This window comes from Chiloscyllium plagiosum, unplaced genomic scaffold (assembly GCF_037043375.1).
Source record: "Chiloscyllium plagiosum isolate Xiang-an unplaced genomic scaffold, Cpla_swu_hap1 HiC_scaffold_3, whole genome shotgun sequence".
NCBI classification, from domain to species: Eukaryota; Metazoa; Chordata; class Chondrichthyes; order Orectolobiformes; family Hemiscylliidae; genus Chiloscyllium; species Chiloscyllium plagiosum.
In genome coordinates this window covers 103,400,757-103,422,653 of record NW_028270141.1, presented here as the reverse complement: position 1 = coordinate 103,422,653, position 21,897 = coordinate 103,400,757, and the positions used below count along the sequence as shown (strand labels likewise).

General features: G+C 40.3%; 1 protein-coding gene across 22 annotated transcripts in view; it reads right to left on the bottom strand.

Moving 5' to 3' along the window:
* The window catches only part of eya4 (EYA transcriptional coactivator and phosphatase 4), a 680,435-nt gene that overhangs the window by 267,008 nt on the left and 391,530 nt on the right, over positions 1 to 21,897 (bottom strand). Inside the window, exon 1 of one of the 22 annotated variants that reach the window (XM_087982156.1) lies at positions 1,496 to 1,598. The exons of the other annotated variants lie outside the window; for them this stretch is intronic. Coding sequence (XP_087838282.1) covers positions 1,496 to 1,528 — 33 coding nt within the window. The 5' untranslated portion in view covers positions 1,529 to 1,598. Of the gene's footprint in view, positions 1 to 1,495; positions 1,599 to 21,897 lie in introns of those variants that run through there. 22 annotated transcript variants of the gene reach the window in all.

Here is a 21,897-nt window from a genome sequence, read left to right as displayed (position 1 = left end):
TTCAGAGGTCACCTCGTCAACAGCTCCTGTCTTTCACTAGATATATAATGTGCTGCATTTATCCCAGGGCTCATCGGCGTAGCCACATCCCCAACCTCTGCTAGCCTGCTGTCACTTGCTGACGCATCTGCTCTTTAGCATGTGAAGTTTCACTCACAGAAGGGACTTTGGGGTTTTTTTTGCAAGAATGTAATGTAATTTTCACGTAACTCCTTAAAAGTTGGACAAACGGTAGAAAATTCAAACTTTCCTTTTGGTTAGGAATTTCTTTTACTTTTCTTTCTTAATGGATTAATGAATTATTTTATAATTCTTAAAATTGACCACGTATTTATAAATTCAATAAATGTCTAGGAATTCATTTGTTTGGCTATTTATTTCACGAACTACAGTGAGAGATGTAATAATTTTTCAAGATCTAACATTGAATTTTATCTGAATTTAGAATTTTGTTGCAAAAAATTCAATTTCTGGTTAATATTTTAGATATACAATTTAAAATAAAACCTGTTGATCATAAAAGAACAATATCCCTTTAAGAATCAACTCAAAAATAATGCCAGTGATTGAAAAGCTTAAATTGTTGAAACAAATTGAAATTGAAAGCTTAATCTGGAAAAAAAAGAGTCTGAAACCCACCAATTTGCACCAAATAAGCAAATGGAATATTCTTTTTAATAGCCTTCTGTAACAAATCTTCCATACAACTAAACCATTACAAATATCACCATTTAATTAACCTCACACAAAAATCACTGTGCCACTAACTTAAACAAAGGAGAGAAGAGACTGAAGATGGCAACCTTCCTCCATGGTGGAGACCAAAGCAACGCCTGTCACAAATGGGGTTTGAGTGAAGGTTACACCTGCAGCACATTTCTGGTTCACTTTTGTCACCACTGCAATGTTTAAGTGACGGAAAATGTCCAAGCTCTATTAAAGCTAATAACACATGATTGATGTGCTGCGTTAGGAAGCTGTGTCAGTACAGATTAGAACATCTGTGCCGTCACTTTGACAACTCAAGCACTTTATTATTAGAAAGGATCTTAGGAGGCTGAAAATTCTCTTAAATGTTCCATGGTTTAAAAAAAAATTGCACTGCATGATGTGGATATGCACGAAAATGCCTTGCATTGTCAATTTTAAACACTTTAACTTATTTTATATTATTTTATATTAAATATTTGTTCAAAGGGGCACCTTTGGAATTTTTCAGTTACAAGAAAATTAAGTCTAGGCACCTGCATAAAATTGAGAACTAGGCAATGTATGCTGCACTCAGAGATTTTAAACTGCTTGCACTGACAATAAAGTGAACAGAATATCTGACTGAGTCACAGTCTGTTTTAAACATGCTTCTACAGGAATGAGAACAGTGTACCGTATTTGGGTGCAATCATAGATACAGCCAAAGTAATTTGTGGCATATCAGTTGCGTGAAGACTGTGCTAAAATACTGCTTACAATATCAAAAGAAAGACTGGTACATCACCTGAGAACAAAGGACGAAGTTCAGATACAGCATATGCAATTCAATTAGTTATACAGCAAAGTACCAGGGTTGGAAAAAGCAGCATACAAGTAGTGCTGCAGCCAGGACTGCTGGATAAGTCTGCAAACTGTGTTGTGGAAATACATTTCAGCAGTCACCCTGTCTGCAGAAAGAAGCATTTTTGTCTGAAAGCGCCGATCCCTTCAGGAAATACCTAGACTACTAAAAAAAATTAGAATGCTATTAGCTGCAGCCCTTGTCATATTTCTTCAACAGCACACAGGTAAACATCATCCTTCGCCAAGTACTCAAAGATACTGCCAGAAAACTAATGGAATACAGGCAAATCAAAGAAATTCATGGAATTTCCTTGCATTTGGCCAAATGTCTACTTTCATTTCTAGTGGTACCATACTTAATTTAAGCAACATCTTTTTTGTCAGATAGAAATTGAACTTTATTTTGTTACTTTTGTTCTGATGATGTAATGAGTTACACTTTTAAAAATAGTTTGAATCTCTCAAGAGAGGCATGAGTTAGTTATTAATGCTTTAGTAATATTTATTATACATTTCATTGGGCTTCATGAGTCAGTGTGGTTTAAAAACATGTATCAAAGCTAATGCTTTCAGGATTTTTGGTGCAACACAATGAGTAAGTGAAAGTAATTCCAAATTAAAAAGCTAATTCATCCATTGTTTAATTTTTTTCAACATCGACTGATCTCATGGTGAACACTGGTACATTAAAAATGACAGTGAATTTAAAGTAGCTGTGTATTTATCTGTTAAGTATCATTCATTGTAAAGGCGCTGAAAGATAAAAGCCTGCCAATGTAAAATTGCAAGAACTGAAATAATTCAACTATTACTGATACACCTTCCATACTACATATTTTAACATCTTAAAAAGCATTGCAACTTCAAGAGACTTAACAGTCTAAATTGAAGGAATAGCTTTGAGAAATGGAATACAAAAATAATTTTTAAAAATCCATCAAGACCATACACTATTTCCCTTCACCAGGACAACATGCATGTAACCTGACCAGCCCTGGAGATGGCGCCATAGGCACTACATCATGAGTTTGAACAGTTCCATTCACTTTTAGGATGTTATTTTTCTGCATTTGCTCCAAAAAATATTTCATCCCATGTGATTCAAGCTTTACATAATATCGCTTTCATGAATAAAGACAACACATTTCCTTGTAAACATTGCAGCCTTAATGCATGAGTTTTGCAAATCTTGGGACCTCAATGGTATCAGGAACCTTTTTCAGTTATACGCTACATCAGTTATTAATAATCAATATAAGTACCGTGGACAGATCATTAACATTAGTGTTGTTCCTTAAATATGCATTTAAAAAAATGATTGTTACCATGGTTACCTACTTGCAGGCACTGTAACACATTCTCCCTGGAGCCCTTCTGCAAACAAGCAAACCACCTTCCTGACAGGGAGAAATATGACCCACAGCCTGACTCATGTCCTACTGTATAGGGAAATGTAGCAAAGACTACATTTGATCATTCCAACCCTCCAACTCCCTCCACATCACCTCCTTCCCCACCCCCGCCACCCTGACCCACCCCCCAAAAAATCAGGCCATCCCGCAATATATTCTGGAAAGGGTAAAGATTGATGCAATATTAAAAGAAATTAGTGACTGAAATAAGTCCCGAGTTTGAAAGCAGAACAGACACAGCCCTCATTCATTATTAACCATGTCTTGCGCCTGTGTCAGCACCTGATAAATAATTTAGATTAATCTCATTACAGAAGATTTCATTACAGGATAATTTAATTAAATGATGAATTGGCTCCCAGATGTCAACGTGAGTGCCATCTTTTAAATAATGCTGATGGTGGCATAGGGATTTGCAAAGGTTCCCAGCCCAGACTGGGGAAAGTGCATTATTACACATTCTGCCAAGAAACCGATGAGGAAGGTCAGTTTGTAATAACTAAAAGTCATTATCAGGGAGAAAGTTTAAACCCTTGCAGGATCTTCTAGAATGGGAGAGACTTTTAGACAATTGAGTGAAGGTGGTTTAAGTGATAAAAACGTGTGCAAGGCTCCTATTGAACCATAGACAAATAAATGTCGCATCCCAGCAAAGTGATATGAAATACAATGCTTGAAAAATTATTTAAAACCAAAATGTCATGAACAAGAGAAGCAAAAACGTTTACTATAAATTGAAAGGACCTAATTTTCAAAAGTATGCATTTAATTAAAACCACTGTTCTCGTACATTCAGGATTTGTGCTCAATATAGTATCTGTCTCCATGCTAACATCAAACACATTGAACATCCTGCTCTTCATATAACGAGCCCCTAATTTCTAAATGCTAAATTTCTAAATGTTGGTTCTATAATTTTGATGTTACCTGTGGAGTAAAGGGGTTCAACTTACTGATCTCTGAAGGGTATTTTTTCTTTAATAAATTCAGAGTTCAATGTGGAGCTGCCATTTTTCAGTGATTAAAATTAAAATTTAATGAAATATTTTATTTATTGAGGTCAAAAGTTAATCCTTATGGGCTCTCAACTATATATCACTAATTTCATCTTATTCAAATATAACAGGTTCAAAAGACTCTAGGGAGAGAAAACCCTTTCCTAGGCTTTGATGGAAAACAATTAAGTAGTTTTAAAGTTAATTAAATGACAAACAAATCACATTTAACCACAGAATATTCACATACTTGGTCCAACTCAGTTCTTATGCCTGAAATTTGCCTTTCAAAACTAAGTCAGAATATGGAGAGGAAGTGGCCATCAACTTTGGCAAACTTCCACAAATTAGTTTACATTTACCAGTCACTGGTGTATCATAAAAATGCAAATGAGCCATGTGGTTAATTCTGATGTGGGAAATATTTGTGAATGATAGCAGAAATGTCTTGCTCATTTTAACATTAGTGAAATTGAATATCACTCCACACACATGCAGCTAACAAGTCTTGCTAGTAAGTCAGCTAACAAGGTAACACCATTGTTCTAAGAATCATATATTTGTAAAGTAAATGGAATCACCATCGTGGAAATGGTTCACTTGGTTTTGGGGCAACAAAATGATGGTGAACGCATTACTAAAATTATACTGAAGGGCCTGCTAAAAATTTATGTTTAATTCTTTGTATGAGAAATGGTGACACAATTGAAAGTATATCACATTGCCACATAGAAATTGTGTATGCAATGCTGCATGAAATTAAATAGAAAATCTTCATAACCTTTTTGAAATTTGCTTTCTCTGCCTTAGTTTTAGGCACTGAACTATAACCTTAACAAAATGGCAGGCAAACAATACATACCCGTGTGTCTGCCAAGCCTTCTTTTCAGTTAATGTTTGTAGAAGAAACATTTTTAATTTTGTCCGGAAATAAATGCACCACCAAAAGACCAGTAGCAAACACACTCTCATCCGGGAGAGAAAAGCTATACTGCAAACATTGGTTGTTTCTCTGAAATTAGGTTTATTATTTGGAAATATACAAATATTAAAATATTACAAAGAGATGCTGTTTGAAATTTTATCAGGAAATTAAATCATATGAATCAGAAATTGAAAGGTACTCTTTCAGCGACAGTCGGTAACACAAGTAGTATGTTCTCAGTTTTTCTACTTGATAAAACAATAAGATAAAACAGTAATCCAGAACAGATGCAATAACAAAATGGGGGGTGAGAAATCCAATTTCTCTTACCTTAGATACTGTAGAAGACAGCAAGTTAGTTTGTAGGTATGTTAGAATGCTAATTGTTTAAAGTTTCAATATTGTACTTCATTAATCCGTTGCAGGAACTGCAGCCTACACGTAAGCTCATAAAATGTTTATGTGGAAGTGCTTCATCCAGTATTTTTTTTATTTTCAACTTCAAGATACTTTTGGAGACAATGCTGTTAATTATAAACAACAAACTTTGAAATGCTATATTTTGTAGTAATGATATTTTCTTCGTACTTTTCCAAATAGTAAAAGTATATTATAGTGATTTGTTCATATCTGAAGGTCTCTGGAGTTTTTATCCTTTACAGAACTTTATAATAATCTGCTGTTCTTTATACACATTTTGATAAGTTTTAACTGCTTTTTCAAATCATTCATGAGTCACTTCAAGCTTATTTGCATAACGACTTTGTAATACAAATTCTTCAATATGTATACATAATATGTTACTTGCATAAATTCTTCAATATTTACTACAAGTAAATAAAAAGATGAAAATAATCATCCTCTAGAAAAGTGGATAATATCAATAATATTTTAATGCCTGTCATTTTAAACAGTTCTATTTGATATAATTTACAATCTCAGTGATTTAAAAAAAACATTCCCAGCAAAATCAAATGAAGAAATTAGATAAGAACAGAAGGTGCTGGAAAAAATCAGGAGGTTTGGAAGCATTCATGGAGAGAAAAAAGAGAATTATTGTTTTGAGTCCAACGTGACTCTTTTCTGGAACAGATGCTGGCTGACCTGCTAAATTTTCTCAGCACTTTTTGTGGATTTTTTTTCAGATCTCTAGTTTCCACAGCATTTTGTATTATCTAGGGAAATTACAGACCTGTTCTAGCAGCACAGTTTTTAAATGCCAGTGAGTATTATCTTGTTCTTTATTGAAGCCCAATGCTAGAAAGTAAGAAATTATATATCACACTGCAACTTATTGTGTCGAAAATTCTAGATTTCCATTCTTTTCACAAGAACCATTTGACTCCAATTTGTTATCTTAGGTCCAGATCACTTTACTCATCAAAGGTGGGTAGTAGAAATAATTATTTGTAATTCAACACTCAGAACATTTACACATTGGGTGGAATGTTCCAAGATCTTGAGCAAAGCATACAATGGCAATAAGGTTGGGAAAATACTTGAGAATGAAAATAATCAGACTTCTGACATTGAAAGAGGGAATTTCTGATTTTCCCTTAAAGATTTAAACAAATAAGCACCAACAATCTTATTTATACACATCTAAATTTTATTAATAGCTAATCTCACCTCATTTTGACACAGGTCCCCTTTTTCTACTCCTTCCTGAAGAAACTAGATGGTGCCATTACCCAACATGAAAGTCAGAGTTATAACCTGGCCCCACTGACTGGCAGACTGCCACTGTTCAGAGTCAGGGAGAGGGAACACACCAATGCCACATCTACAGCATGTGCCAGCAGCTTACGCTGTGTATACTTCAAGCAAACAGCTATGTCTGAAAGTCAAAGTGAACCAGTCTTGGTGCAATGAAGGGGGCCACCACACTCAGTCCAAGGGTCTAGCCAAGGTAAGATCAGGCACATGGTCGGAGCAGTTTCTAAGAATTGGTAGCTTTGAAATCCAGGGATTGGGCCACAGTCAGACATGCAGGTCTAGAACAAGCATTCGAGGCATTACATGTAGTGCTATGGAGACATCTGTTCAGGCTGCGCTGTGCTTAGTGGGGCTGTCCTCCTAGGTTGGTCTGAGGTAGGGGTGAATGTGTGCACCACAGTCAGTCCTGGTGAGATTGGGGTATTAATGGCGGGGGAGCTCATTAAGGGCAGTCAGTGCAGTACGGGGAAAAGTGGGTGCTCAAGACTGTGATTAGGTTTCATCGGCCTGTGTCATTGAGGGAGTGATTATGGTGAAAGGAGGAAATTCTCCGTGGAAGAGTGGGATCACTTACTCCTTAGGAGAGGATGGAAAGCTAAGGTGGAGGTGTTGCACAGTTTATAATTACCCTAGCCTCAAAATGAGGAGAGTAAATGACCAACAAGAATATGGCCGTTTGCGAAGTCATGACCTCAGGAAGTAAATGGGGAACATGGCTGTAAGATTAAGGGAGTGAACAGAAACAAGGAGAGGTTGGAATGTCATTGGAGATGCTGGGGAATACAAAGGCTGGGGATGTGAGGTTGTACATCTTTCATCTCAGGTTGAGGCTGCAAGTCATTCATGAAGAAAATGCTGAAACCTTGTCATCTTTGCACCAGATTCAACTGGCAACAGGACAAGAAAATGGTTGCCACCAGATGCAGCTTGGGTGGAGTAAGTTACTGTATTTCACTTTGAGGGTGAAGTAAAATTATTTGCCTGTAAGGATCTGCTAAGGCAACTGTGTTAGTCATACATTCACTGACTCTGTAATGCCATGAAATTGGATTCGATTTAAAGGCCATTCTTTTGGCAACATTATGTATGAAAGCTATGAGTTATGGCCTCGTGCAACCATGAGTACTATAAGACTTGCATCAATTAGCCATTTGTCATTGTCAGATATGCAAAACTACTCAAACACATGCTTAAAGGTCTCAGTAAGATTTGCCATTTCTGCAACCCTTTTCATATCTGATCCTTGAAGGCAATATTTTGGAGAGAACCTGCATTTAAATCAACCAATGTAGCATTTGCACTTTGGTTCTGCAATATCCATCTGCAGATTAAGAGATTAAGAGATCCTTATTTAAGTATGACATTGGCATCCTTACGAGGGTGAAGCCTTCATGACACAATGCACAAGGCCATAATATGTTTCATTATTATTGATGTGAGGCATTTGGAGTTTTGTTACTGATATATTGTTTTATTTCTGACAATTCCAACAGGTTATCTGATCACTCACCTGAGGCAGAACCAGCGCTTGGAGGATACATTGTGGCATTGTTACAAATCAGATGACAGTGTCAAAAGAGACATCGACTGGAACATGGTCACCATGAGAAAAACTGCAGGAGACTCCAATGGCTCCTGCAGCACCCTCAGCAGATGGAGGAGAATTACAATATCTCAAATTTACTGGCCTCTTTGTCATTATTGACTGCTGTTGGAAATAAAAAGCAGATACAGATGAAGGATATCGAGGTCATCATCACTGAACTGTATCATCTGTTGGACAGATCTTGTGCAGAAGGAATGGGTGGCCATGCCCTCCCAGTGCCTGCCAAAATCACAATATTTGTGCCAGTGGGTCATTTCAAAGAGAAAATGAGGAGCTGTGTAGCACCATCCAATGTGCAGTCTACAAACACATCCAGGTGTTGACTAATTTAGAGCCCTCCTCCAAGCCAAGGAGTGTCTAGGGTTGAAGGTCTCCAACACTGCTGGCTTCCCCCATATGCAGGGAGCACAGGGAGGTGAAAGAGGCCTGGTCCCTCTGGACTGCGCTAAGAGGAAGCTGCGGGAGAACCTGTGTCTGGTTCCTCTTCTGTCTGGGTGCCGACTGGCACCATCCTGCCCCCCCTGAGAGCCACAGGCACTTGGAGCGAGATTGAGACCCCTCTTTCCCTTCTCTCCTTGCCACTGATGCTGAGAACCAATGACTACACCAATGGAATGCTGCTAAGTGCACAGATACAGCAAAAACTGAATGTGCTGGACCTGAGGGTCTCCAGGGCAGTACCCAACCTATCCATGGAGGAAGGCAAGTGCATGCGTGCTAGAGCCAACATTTTACTGCTAATGTTGGTGGACCCCTGTATCCTTCAACCTAGCTTATAGAGTGCTTCTAACAAACCTACTGTGCATTGTAAAGTTACTGATGGTCAAGTCAGAGACCTGAGGTATTTCCTCCTCAGCCAGCTACGGAGACCATGTCACTGATGTGCTCACCAAATTGTGGCCTTGAGGCTAGTCTAGGAACAGAACCCACTGTGGTGGGTCGAAGTTGCAGGTCAAAGCCTTGCTGGTGTACCCTCTGACAGCTGAGTGGCTTTAATGGGAGAGCAGTGCAGTAGAGCACAATGAAGCTCACACAGTGGCTGGACATGAGGTCCTCGGTGTCCCTCTGTCAGCAGTCTCCCCCTTCCCTGGCTAATTCCAGCATCGTTTCCTCATACGTGGTCAGGAACCTAATGTCTCGCCTCTGGTCTTGTCCATCTCAGCCCAGCTGTGAGTTAACTGTTCCTGTACTGAGGCAAAGGGAGGGATTGGGTATGATGGAAGTGGATGGGAGAGATGTTTGTGGTGACACAGGGACAGGAGAGATGATGAGGTGCTCCCAAAGAGTGAGTGAGGGCAGGGAGGGAAGGGGAGATTGGTGATTTGGGAGGACAAGGTGTTTGACAGCCAGTGAGTGGGAATGTTGCATGTGATAGTAAGAGTTGCAGTCCATGAGCCTTGGCAAGAGACAGTGGCAGAGTTAGAGTGAATGGTGATCCTTTGAGCGCAAGGTAGCAGAGGATAAATGGTTGCACCTAACCTTACAGAGTGCTTTCAGCATTGCTGGGTATTTCTCTATACAATGTACTGACTCAGGTCACTACTTTCATCCAAGCTGGCTGTGTTTGGAGCTCTGGAGGAAACAGCACTGCCAGTCTCTCAATTGATCCATCCACAAGGTCCCTGTTAGAGAAATGGGTGCCAACTTCCCTTTTTGTCACAATGGTTGTGTTCCAACAGTGCCGGATCACAGTGTGAAAGTTTGCAGTGTCTGAGGTGTAGTTAAACTGGGGTTAAAAATGGCAGTGGCTGCTTGAACATCACAAAGTCTTGGGAGCAGTGAGCATTTCTGACATCCTTCTGCATGACTGCATGACAGCCCGGCCCTGAAGTGGAGGCTGTATAATTAATGAACTGAAGATTGAATGATTGCGTGAGAGATGTTGGATGGGCCAGAACTTTCCCTGAAATGACAATTAACCAAAAAACAGAAAAGTTGCTGTAAAATTTAAATCTTAATTATGTTTGACATGTAAAAGGCTTTCTCACTTTCAGAATAAAAAAAAAGAATGTTATTAATTAGCTAAGGTAAGAGATGAATTTTATTTGCAGGATTTGCTGCAAAGATTTTTTGTAAGTTGACGAGTGCAACAATGCCAAGACTATTGTCCCAAGAACATGGATGCAATGGAGAAAATACACTCAATGAATTAACTAGAGTCGAAGAAAGAAGACTGCGGAAATACTTTCTGACCATAGCTGTGCCCCACACTGCCTCATTCATTAGAAAACTCACAACCGTTCCCTTGCATTGCAGTGTTCTAAAATCACTGCACCAACCTTCAGCAAACTCCTCAATCTTACAAATTCAACCCAGTGATAAACTTAATTTGCTTACAGCTCACCTCTCAAACATGGACTGTCAGCCATCCATATCAACCATATTGCTCATCAACTCGTAACTACGATTGACAGATTTTATCCCTTCTTATAGATGAAGCTCACATATAAAATAATACGCACTCTAGTGCACACCTTCTTATCACCCTTCCCCATCTCTCTCTCTTTGTCTCACACACGCGGACAGACAGACACACACATTGGAGAGAATGCCTGGGCTATAGTTCAAAGAGGCAATGGCTATGACAATCCAATACTGGATGAAATGTTGTGCAGGTTTTCATTGTAACTCACCTGAAAAAAGAAACATTTTGCTGGACAATTTCATCTTGCACTCACCCAAACAAGTGCAAGAAGGCCAAATTTCAAACAATCGTGACAATCTATGTTATCGGAAAACTTGATGCTACTGGTTAGAAAGTCAACTCCTATTGGCTGAGGAATTGAAAATCTGGGAACTATAAGCTCACCCAGCTTCTAGGTGATCAAAAAAGACCCAAGGCTTGAACATAATTCTTTTGTTTCTAGAGAACAAATCAAAGTTGCCTAATTTGAAAACACATGTAACACCAGATATTTTGTTTTGGGTTTTGCAAGCGTATAAGTACAGACTGTACACTGCCAATTAATAACTGCTTGTAATACAGAACATCAACATTACTACAACGAGACAGGAAATAAAGCTTTTGTCTTGTATTCATCAGGATTAGAATGCAAGAAACAGACTTTAATAAAACGTCACTAAATAATACAGCATAAGAGAAAGGTGCTGATTGGTTGGGCTTGGAGATGCAGCAGGAACAGTTAACTGGTGGTCTTAGTTTACATACCAACTAGGTAGATTCTGATTGGTCACAGAGTTTCCATAGGAAAACAACATGGATTGGCAGGCTCCATGACCTCTTTTGTTCAAGGTCTTTCCATTGAAGATGCACTTCTCATGTTGACAAGAGCCATGCCCAGAGGGGATCCCATTGCAACCTGCTTGTTTCCCAATTGGCACCACCTTCATGTGCTGTATAAACTGGTTTATTCCTTCTTGGGGCTGTTTCTTACATCCCAGTCCTGATGAGTACAAAATGAAAAGCCCAAACTAACTGCCTATCCTGAGCAATAATGAATTTTAGATTAGATTAGATTACTTACAGTGTGGAAACAGGCCCTTCGGCCCAACAAGTCCACACCGCCCCGCCGAAGCGCAACCCACCCATAACCCCACATTTACCCCTTACCTAACACTACGGGCAATTTAGCATGGCCAATTCACCTGACCTGCACATCTTTGGACTGTGGGAGGAAACCGGAGCACCCGGAGGAAACCCACGCAGACACGGGGAGAACGTGCAAACTCCACACAGTCAGTCGCCTGAGGCGGGAAATGAACTCGGGTCTCTGGCGCTATGAGGCAGCAGTGCTAACCACTGTGCCACCGTGCCGCTTTTCTGAAAAGAGCACGACACTTGCTGGAAGTGACATTAATTCATATGTGGGGATCTGTTCTCTGATAATAAAAGGATCATTTTCAACCAGTGTGCTATTTTTGAATTAGCTGGCAGTTTGAGGAGCCGCAACTCGTCAGCAAATCAGAATTGACTTACCAACTAATCAGCACCCCTTTTCTCCCTGGTTATAAATTGTTGTCATTTAAATTTGATCTGATGAGCATAAAGCAAGAACCTTTTTGGCAATATTCTTTTCAATAATAATAAAGTTCTGTATTATACTTCATCCTGTTTATCCTTCTCTTTTATCCTATACATTCAATATGGTGAGGCTTCCAACATTAATATCTCTCTGTGGTCCCTCATACACAACTTATATAGATGAAATAATGGCAAGACCAAAGTATTTGAGATAAATGAGAGCAATTGAATTCAATTTTTTAGAAAATAGGTTTGCAGTTTGGCACTGTTGGTGACTGGGGAATGGGAAAGCTGATTTAGTTGAATTGGTGAATTGTCAGACAGCTTAGACAGAGAGTGGTTCTGGGTGGTCACTGACTCTATTCCTTCTCCTCCCCTTCTCCTGTCGTTGAGAGACTGGGGTGTTTAAATGACCAAACTCTGCTTCTTCAGCAGAGTGTCAGAATTTTGAACTACACTTTGCTGCTAAAAGACAGTTAGATTTAAACTGGAAAGCCAGCACTGAGTTCTGGTACAACAGCACTTATTAAGCAGAATGTTAAAGCTTTAAATTTTGCAACATGGCCAGATGAAGATCATCGCCCAGTGTCACTTTACCCAATGGCTCATCCTAGAACTGTAGCGATCTCTGTTGTACAACATAACAAAACTGATAGATATAACTGTAATCCTTGGGAATTCAGGACTTGATTGAAAATGTAATATTTTCATAACTGAAAAGGATAGTCAATGCTTGCAAAATATTTTCTGTTGCATAATTTGACAGCTTCTTATGCTTGCATTTAAGAATTCTTTAAAATTCAATACATTTTATAATCATTCTTTGAATCTTTTTATTTTGGGCCTGAGTTATATTTGCTGTGCTCAACATTATGACCTAATTTTTGGTAAGTAGCACAATACTTCCTTTTGGACACCATGTACAAAAGCCAGCTGTTAAATAAAAATCCTTCTACTTTTGGCTTTTCATTTTCAATGAAAATGTAGGGTTGTATTTTTCCAGTTTCAGGACAGTGTTGTTTTCAGGGCATTTCATGGTGGAGGTCCCAGCATGGCAAATAGTAATTTTTCTCATTCTGATTTCTGTTCAACAACTGAATAATTATGCAACGGGTCTCTTTGGCACTCTTCTTGTGCAATTACAGGGCAGGAGAGGTGAAATTCCTGCCACATCCACGACCATACAAACTGTTCATGCTATTTTTAAAGCTCAGCTGCACATTACCTCTGATTCTGCAAGCCAGGAACTACCTCATACACTGTATTTTTAGGAAACATTTCTGAAAGGGAAGCTGGCCTCCTTCTTTCCATGTAGAAGTCCTGGTCAAAAGGAGGGCCCTACACTAAATGGTGGACCACCAGAGGAGGTCAATGCAGTTACCAATCAATGCAATCCACAGAGGGTGGCAATCTCCAAATAAACACAAATTGAATAAGTGCTAAGAAATGAAGCTAACAGCCTTAAGATACGTGCGGTGTGAAAATACATGAGTTGACTGTGCAAAGTGACCTGGCAGGAGCATGCAAGTCCAAAGGTGTCCCTGAACTTCAAATGACGTCCTGCAGGGCTGAAGTGGAATCAGAGTTGGTCCTTGGTCAGCCATGGTAATGTGGTGGGCTGGTGGTTTGCCCATTCCAAGTTTGGTGGATGAAGGGCGGAGGAGGATGGGGCATTCAATGACCTGTTGGTGAAGGGACATTAAAATGGAGGCCCAGGAAAATAACCGGTGAGCCGTAGGTAATTGCAATGACTTTAAACTCACTGTCAAGTACTTGGGAGGGAGGAGAGAATTGCAAGCTGCATACAAATGAGGTGAGTTGGAGATGTCAATGAGATGCAAATGGATGAAAGCAAAGTAGTCACCATTGATCAGCGATGTTATTATCTTTCCATTAAAACCTTCAGGGGAAAATGAGAAAGTTGTGACGACACAAGAATTGAACTGTTTCTTTCTCATTTATTTCCCAACATTTTTTGCCATTGCCTAGATTGTTCAAAGCATGGGAACTTTCTGCCTCACATTTTTCTTCCTATTAGTTATGTATTCAACTTGTTATATATTCAACAGCCATTCAATCTGTACGTAGTAATAGATTTCACCCAAACTAGAGAAACTCACCTCAAGCCAAATATAATTAATTTCCATTTTTTTCAATTAATTTACTCTGGGATTGATAATCTTAATATAATTATTCTACAAGAAAAAAATGTTTTCTACTTCCATCACAATGTTGTCTATTCTCCAAGTCATGGTCGATGATATTATAGAGAGAAGTCTTATCACAATAGTGTACTCAGAACAGAACAGAAAGCCATAACAGAACACCTGTATAAGACCACATCAGATAAAAGAGACTTATTTTGTGGTACTAAGTTATTTAATGCATTATCATCAAGACAAAAAAAAAACTTTAAAAGAATGGGCCAAAAACAAGAAAAGCTTGAACTTAATGTTTTCATTTGGGCTACTTAGAAACCATTAGACAAAGCCAACTGTAAAAGTTCTGCACTCCAGGCTATGACTGAAAAAGTGAAATAAAGTACAGCGGGCACAAAGGCTGATGTGTATATCCGGTTTCTCAGAGAATACAAGTATAACAACTATCACGTGCTGCTAGGAACTGAAACCCAATATAAAATATCAATAGGGAATATGTGTCCTCTTTCTCACTCTAGTACACAAGATTTACATCGGAATGTGAAATGTATTCCTTGAGTGACGACTAACTAATAACCTTATAACAAACCTAAGGTAGATAGGTTCACAGGAAACACATCAACGTTTTAGAAGCATAATGCAAAATATAAAATATTGACTGAGACAGGAACTGGCATTCTAGAAAACTGTCATAAAAAGCACCTGTCTGTTAGCATATGCAATTTTGACCAGGTTTTTGTGTTAGCATTTTAAGAATTCTTCAAAAATCAATACATTTTATGATCATTTTTCTCATTTTTGTTTTCTTTGGACCAGAGTTACATTTGCTGAGCTCAACGTTGTGACCTAATTGTTGGTAAGTAGCACAGTATTTTCCTTTGATCACCATCTTTAAGCTCATGTATAATAGCCAGATGCATGATAAAAAAAACCTCTTTTTTGCCGTGGTAAAACCAACATTGCAGGAGTATCCATAACTGCAGCAGGAACTGAGTTTTACATCAGGGTTCCCTGGTTGTTGATTGGCCAGAAGCAAGGCTCCACGAGTTGCTGACCGATCAAGCTGCCACAGCTCTTTAGTCCCTGCTGGGTCACTTGGAGGTTTCACCATTGCAAAGATTATACTAAGTCCCCAGGGCAAGCAAACTGTGATGCAGCTGCAGTTGGAAGGAAGTTGGGTTCTGTCAGGGCCACTCAGCTCCTGCCATCATTACAGTCTTGGTTCAAACATGGAAAAATAGAATTGAATTCCAGGTGAGGTGAGAGTGACTGCTTTTGACATTAAGGCTGCACTCAGTCAAGTGCAGCATCAAGCAGCCCTAGCAAAACTGGAATCATTGGGGCAAACTCTTTACTGGTTGGAGTCATACCTGGCACATAGGAAGATGGTTGTGGTTGTTGGAGGTCAGTCATCTCAGCTACATGACATATCTGCAGGAGTTCATCAGGATCATGTCCTAAAGCCTAACTATCTTCAATTGCTTCATCATTGTCCTACCTCCATCGTAAAGTCAGAAGTGGGAATGTTTGTCAATGATTGCACAATGTTCAACATCATTCAAGACTCGAGGAGAAAGTGAGGACTGCAGATGCTGGAGATCGGAGCTGAAAATGTGTTGCTGGAAAAGCGCAGCAGGTCAGGCAGCATCCAAGGAGCAGGAGAATCGACGTTTCGGGCATGAGCCCTTCTTCAGGAATGAGGACAGTGTGTCTAGCAGGCTAAGATAAAAGGTAGGGAGGAGGTTGAACAGTTCATCCACTTTACCAACACCTTCCACCCTGACCTCAAATTCACCTGGACTGTCTCAGACTCCTCCCTCCCCTTCCTAGACCTCTCCATTCCTATCTCGGGTGACCGAATCAACACGGACATTTACTATAAACTGACCGACTCCCACAGCTATCTAGACTACACCTCCTCCCACCCTGCTCCCTGTAAAAACGCCATCCCATATTACCAATTCCTTCGTCTCTGCCGCATCTGCTTCCAGGAGGACCAGTTCCAATACAGTACAACCTAGATGGCCTCCTTCTTCAAAGACCGCAATTTCTCCCCAGACGTGATCGACGATGCTCTCCACCGCATCTCCTCCACTTCCCGCTCCTCCGCCCTGGAGCCCCGCCCCTCCAATCGCCACCAGGACAGAACCCCACTGGTCCTCACCTACCACTCCACCAACCTCCATATACATCGTATCATCCGTCGTCATTTCCGCCACCTCCAAACGGACCCCACCACCAGGGATATATTTCCCTCCCCTCCCCTATCAGCGTTCCGAAAAGACCACTCCCTCCATGACTCCCTCGTCAGGTCCACACCCCCCACCAACACAACCTCCACTCCCGGCACTTTCCCCTGCAACCGCAAGAAATGCAAAACTTGCACCCACACCTCCCCCCTTACTTCCCTCCAAGGCCCTAAGAGATCCTTCCATATCCGCCACAAATTCATCTGCACCTTCACACACATCATTTACTGCATCCGCTGCACCTAATGTGGCCTGCTCTATATTGGGGTGACAGACCGCCTACTTGCGGAACATTTCAGAGAACACCTCTGGGACACCCGGACCAACCAACCCAACCACCCCGTGGCTCAACACTTCAACTCCCCCTCCCACTCCGCCAAGGACATGCAGGTCCTTGGACTCCTCCATCGCCAGACCATAGCAACACGACAGCTGGAGGAAGAGCGCCTCATCTTCCGCCTAGGAACCCTCCAACCACAAGGGATGAACTCAGATTTCTCCAATATCCTCATTTCCCCTCCCCCCACCTTGTCTCAGTCCCAACCCTCGAACTCAGCACCACCTTCCTAACCTACAATCTTCTTCCCGACCTCTCCGCCCCCACCCCCACTCCGGCCTATCACCCTCACCTTAACCTCCTTCCACCTATCGCATTTCCAACGCCCCTCCCCCAAGACCCTCCTCCCTACCTTTTATCTTAGCCTGCTAGACACACTTTCCTCATTCCTGAAGAAGGGCTCATGCCTGAAATGTCAATTCTCCTGCTCCTTGAATGCTGCCTGACCTGCTGCGCTTTTCCAGCAACACATTTTCAGCGTCATTCAAGACTCCTCAGGTACTGAAACAGTCCATGTTCAAATGCAACAAGATCTAGAAATATCTAGGCCTGGGCTAATAAGCAGCCATAACATTTGTGCTACACAAATGCCAGGCTATGAGTATTTCCAATAAGAGACATTGTAACCATCTCCCCATGACATTCAATAGTATTACCATCACTGAATCCCTCACTATCAACATCTTTGGGGTTCCCATTGACCAGAAGCTCACCATATAAATACAGTAGCTACAATAGTAGGTCAGAAGATTGGAATACTGTGGTGAGTAAGTCATCTCTTGACTCCCCAAAACCTGTCCACTATCTACAAGGCAGAAGTCAGGAGTGTGATGAAATACTCCCCACTTGCTTGGATGGGGCAGCTACAACAATACTCAAGCTCGACACCATCCAGGACCAAGCAGCCTATTTGGTTGACACTAGATCCACAGTTATCCTCTACCACTGATGCTCTGTAGCAGCGTACAAGATTAACTGCAGAAATTCACCTAAGATCCTTAGACAGCACCTTCTAAATCTGCAATCACTTCCAACTAGAAGGGAAATGCTGTCAGGTACACAGGAATACCGCCACCAGCAAGTTTCTCTCCAAGCCACTCAATCATCCTTACTTGGAAATATATCACCTTCCTTCACTGTTGCTGGGTCAAAATTCTGGAATTCCTTCCTTAAGGATATTGTGGGTCAACCTACAGCAGGTGGACTGCAGCAGTTCACAAAGGCAGCTCACCATCATCTTCTTAAGGGCAATTAGGGACGGGCAATAAATACTAGACAGCCAACAATGCCCAAATACCACAAGGGACTAAAAACAGAAGTCTCGGGTCTTTCTTGCCAGAGCCAGGCAAATAAAGGGGTTGAGGATCCAGAGCAGGCAGGGCTGGGGGTTGGGAATACTATGGGGAGAGGGAAGGATTTGTTTTCAATGAGCACAGAGGGCCCAGAATACAGGGAAACTACCCCTTGCTTTTCCAGCAGACCACCAGGTTTTACTTAGAAAGTTGCACACTTTTGGTTTGATTTATTATTGTCGCATGTACTCAGAGATAGTGAAAAGTATTGTTTTGCATATTAACCAGACAAATCATACTTTAGATCAGTACATGACGGTATGACATCAGAATGCAGAATATAGTGTTACACCTACAGAAGTTGTAGAGAAAAATCAACTCTGATATATTAAAGATCCTTTCATAAATCTGATAACAGCAGGGAAGAAGTAGTTTTTACATCTGTTGGTATGTGTTTTCAAACTTTTGTAACTTCTGCTTAACAGAAGAGGGTAGAAGAGAGTGTAACTGGGATGGGAGGGATATTTGAATATGTTGTCTGCTTTCCTGAGGCAGTGGGAAGTGTAGATGGAGTCAATGGATGGAAAGTTGGTTTTCCTGATGGACTGGGCTGCATTCGCAACTCTTAGTAATTTATTGTGGTCTTGTGCAGAGCAGTTGCCGTATTGAGCTCTGATGCTGTCTATGGTGCATCTAAAAAAATTAGTAAAAGTCTTTGTGGACAAGCCAAATTTTCTCAGCCTTCTGAGGAAATAGAGGTGTTGGTGTGCTTTCGTGACTGTCGTGTCAACATGGATGGACTAGGTCAGATATTTTCTTGGCGACAGTCTCCCCTATTGTGAATAAATCCCAGCAGTGGCAAGAAGGCACCCATTATTGGCCTCTAAAGGTCTTCAATTGGTGAGCAAACAGTGGGAAAAAATTGGAGGCTGGAGTATAATGTAGGAAATTTGAACTTATCCATGGAGAGAGAATGCTGAGCTTGGAGTTACAGAGCGATTTGAGTGTCCTGGTGCATGAATCACATAAAGTTATCATACAGTTACAGCAACTCATTAGAAAGACAAATTGAATGTTGTTGTTTATACAAGGAGACTGGGATATAAAAGTAGAGATGCCTTGCTACAGTTATACATGACACTGGTGAAACCAAATCTGGAACACTGTGTATAGTTTTAGTCTCTTTATTTAAATATAATAGAAACACATTGGAAGTCAGTAATAGAAGGTTTACTCTACTGATACCTGGTGAATAGTTGTGGTGCAAGGGAATAGGTTTTTTGCCATCAGTTTTCTGGAATCTTGGAGATTACTCTGGATTACAAAATGGATTAGCTAAGTGAAACCCTCTAACTGCAAATCTAAGCTAGTTCACTCATGCAATGGTTATTACTCTTACAACACATAGTCCAAGGAAACTGTAATATCACTTTCAGACTGGAGAAAGAGTTTGCAAAAAAGCTATACTTTTGACAGAACATTTTCATCAGTGTGCTTTGCCCAATTACAGTGCACGTATACTACTTTTCAGCAGTTCATAGATGGCCAAGAAATAGTAAACCCTTAAGCAGAAAAGCTCAACAAATATTACCAAGATAACTTGTGGAGAGAGAAATGATAATCAGGGCTTAAACTCAAAATGGGGTAAAATATTTGTGATGTCAAAATTCATCATGAAAGAATTTATATACAGATTTTATATATCACATTTGTTTCACATTTATTAGGAATTTTGTTCACTTACAAACATATTTTTACATTTGTACTATTCTGTGCAGTTCAAATTTCAGATTTAAATTGGACTCCGCCAAAAATATAATTGAAATACAACCTATATCCAATGGATCTGATATATCGGGAGGTGGGGAAGTACTTGGGGGGAAGGGTAAGGGTTGATGACTAGGGACAGTAAGAGATCATTCCTATTTTTACTCCCTCATGCTGTTGTAATTGAATGGAGCAAAAGTATTGTGTGCACTTTAATAATGTTGCAAATAACTCCCTGTAAGACTATCAAATTCAAATTAAAAAAACTACAGTTCAGACTGCAATTTTCTTTTTTTCTTCAAAGACCCAATCCAAAGAGGTTGTCTCACACTACTCAGTTTTTCTCTCTCTATAGTATCAGAACAGTGTAATTGTATAACTATTGTCAAACAAAGTTTAAAATGTTATTTTTAATATTTTTCATTTAAATAGAATAAGACGCTCCACACATACAAATAAAGGATAAGAATAAAACATCAGGTCCAATAAACCCACTGCAACCAGCCATGGTGGAACCACAAACACCACTGACCCACCCCTAACCATTTAATTGCTTAAGAGGAACCAAAAACAGGAAGACAATCTGTAACCAATTTAGAAGAGAAACCTAGGAATTTTCCCTCAGACTCTCTGACAATGTAACGGACTTGGAACAGCTCTCTAATGTTCATGGTTCTTGAGTGTAACTCACTTCTTAGCATTTTTAAAAAATCTTACAACCATTCTTTTTTTTAAACCATCAGTGTATTTCCTCCTCTGTCTCCTTCTTGCTCTGACAAGTACCAAGCTCTTGTTTCTGTCTCTTAAATACACACCCCAAGAATTGTGGTGGCCTCTTACTGATAGCGTCACAGAGTCATACAGCATGGAAACAGACCCTTCGGTCCAACAAGTCATACAATCATAGAGATGTACAGCACGGAAACAGAGTCTTCGGTCCAATTCGTCTATGCCAAACAGATATCCCAACCTAATCTTGTTCCACTTGCCATATCCCTCCAAACCCATCCAGATGCCTTTTAAATGTTGCAATTGTACCAGCCTCCACCACTTCCTCTGGCAGCTCATTCCATACATGCACCACCCCCTGCGTGAAAAAATTGCCCCTTAGGTCTCTTTTAAATCTTGCCCCTCTCAACTTAAACCTATGCCCTCTAGTTCTGGACTCACACACCCCCTAGGGAAAAGACCTGGTCTATTTATCCTATCCATGTCCCTCATGACTTTATAAACCTCTAAAAGGTCATCTCCCGGCCTCCGACGCTCCAGGGAAAACTGCCCCAGCCTATTCAACCCCGTCCTGTAGCTCAAATTCTTCAACCTTGGCAACATCCTTGTAAATCTTTTCTAAACCCTTTCAAGATCCATAACATCCTTCCGATAGGAAGGAGACCAGAACTGCACGCAATACTCCAATAGTGGCCTAACCAATGTCCTGTACAGCTGCAACATGACCTCTAAGTCCATGTTCCCAAACTAAACTTGTCCCACTTGCCTGCATTTGGCCCATGATCCTCCAAACCTTTCTTATTCATGTACTTATCCAAATGTCTTTTAAATGTTGTAATTGTACCTGCATCCACCACCTCCTCTGGCCTTTCATTCCACACATTTCATTCCACTGTGGTTAAAAAAGAAATTGCCCCCCATGTACTTTTTAAAACATTGTCCTCTCACCTTAAAAATATGCTCCTAGTTTTGAACTCCCCCATCCTTGGGAAAAGACCCTTGCTATTCACCTTATCTTTTCTCCTCATGATTTTATAAACCTGTAACCAGGTCACCCCTCAACCTCCTACGCTCCAGTGAAATAAGTCCCAACCTATCCAGCCTGCTTTTATAAATCAAGCCCTCCATTCCTCTCAACTTTCTCTTTTGTAAGAAGTCTTCCTATATGTGAACT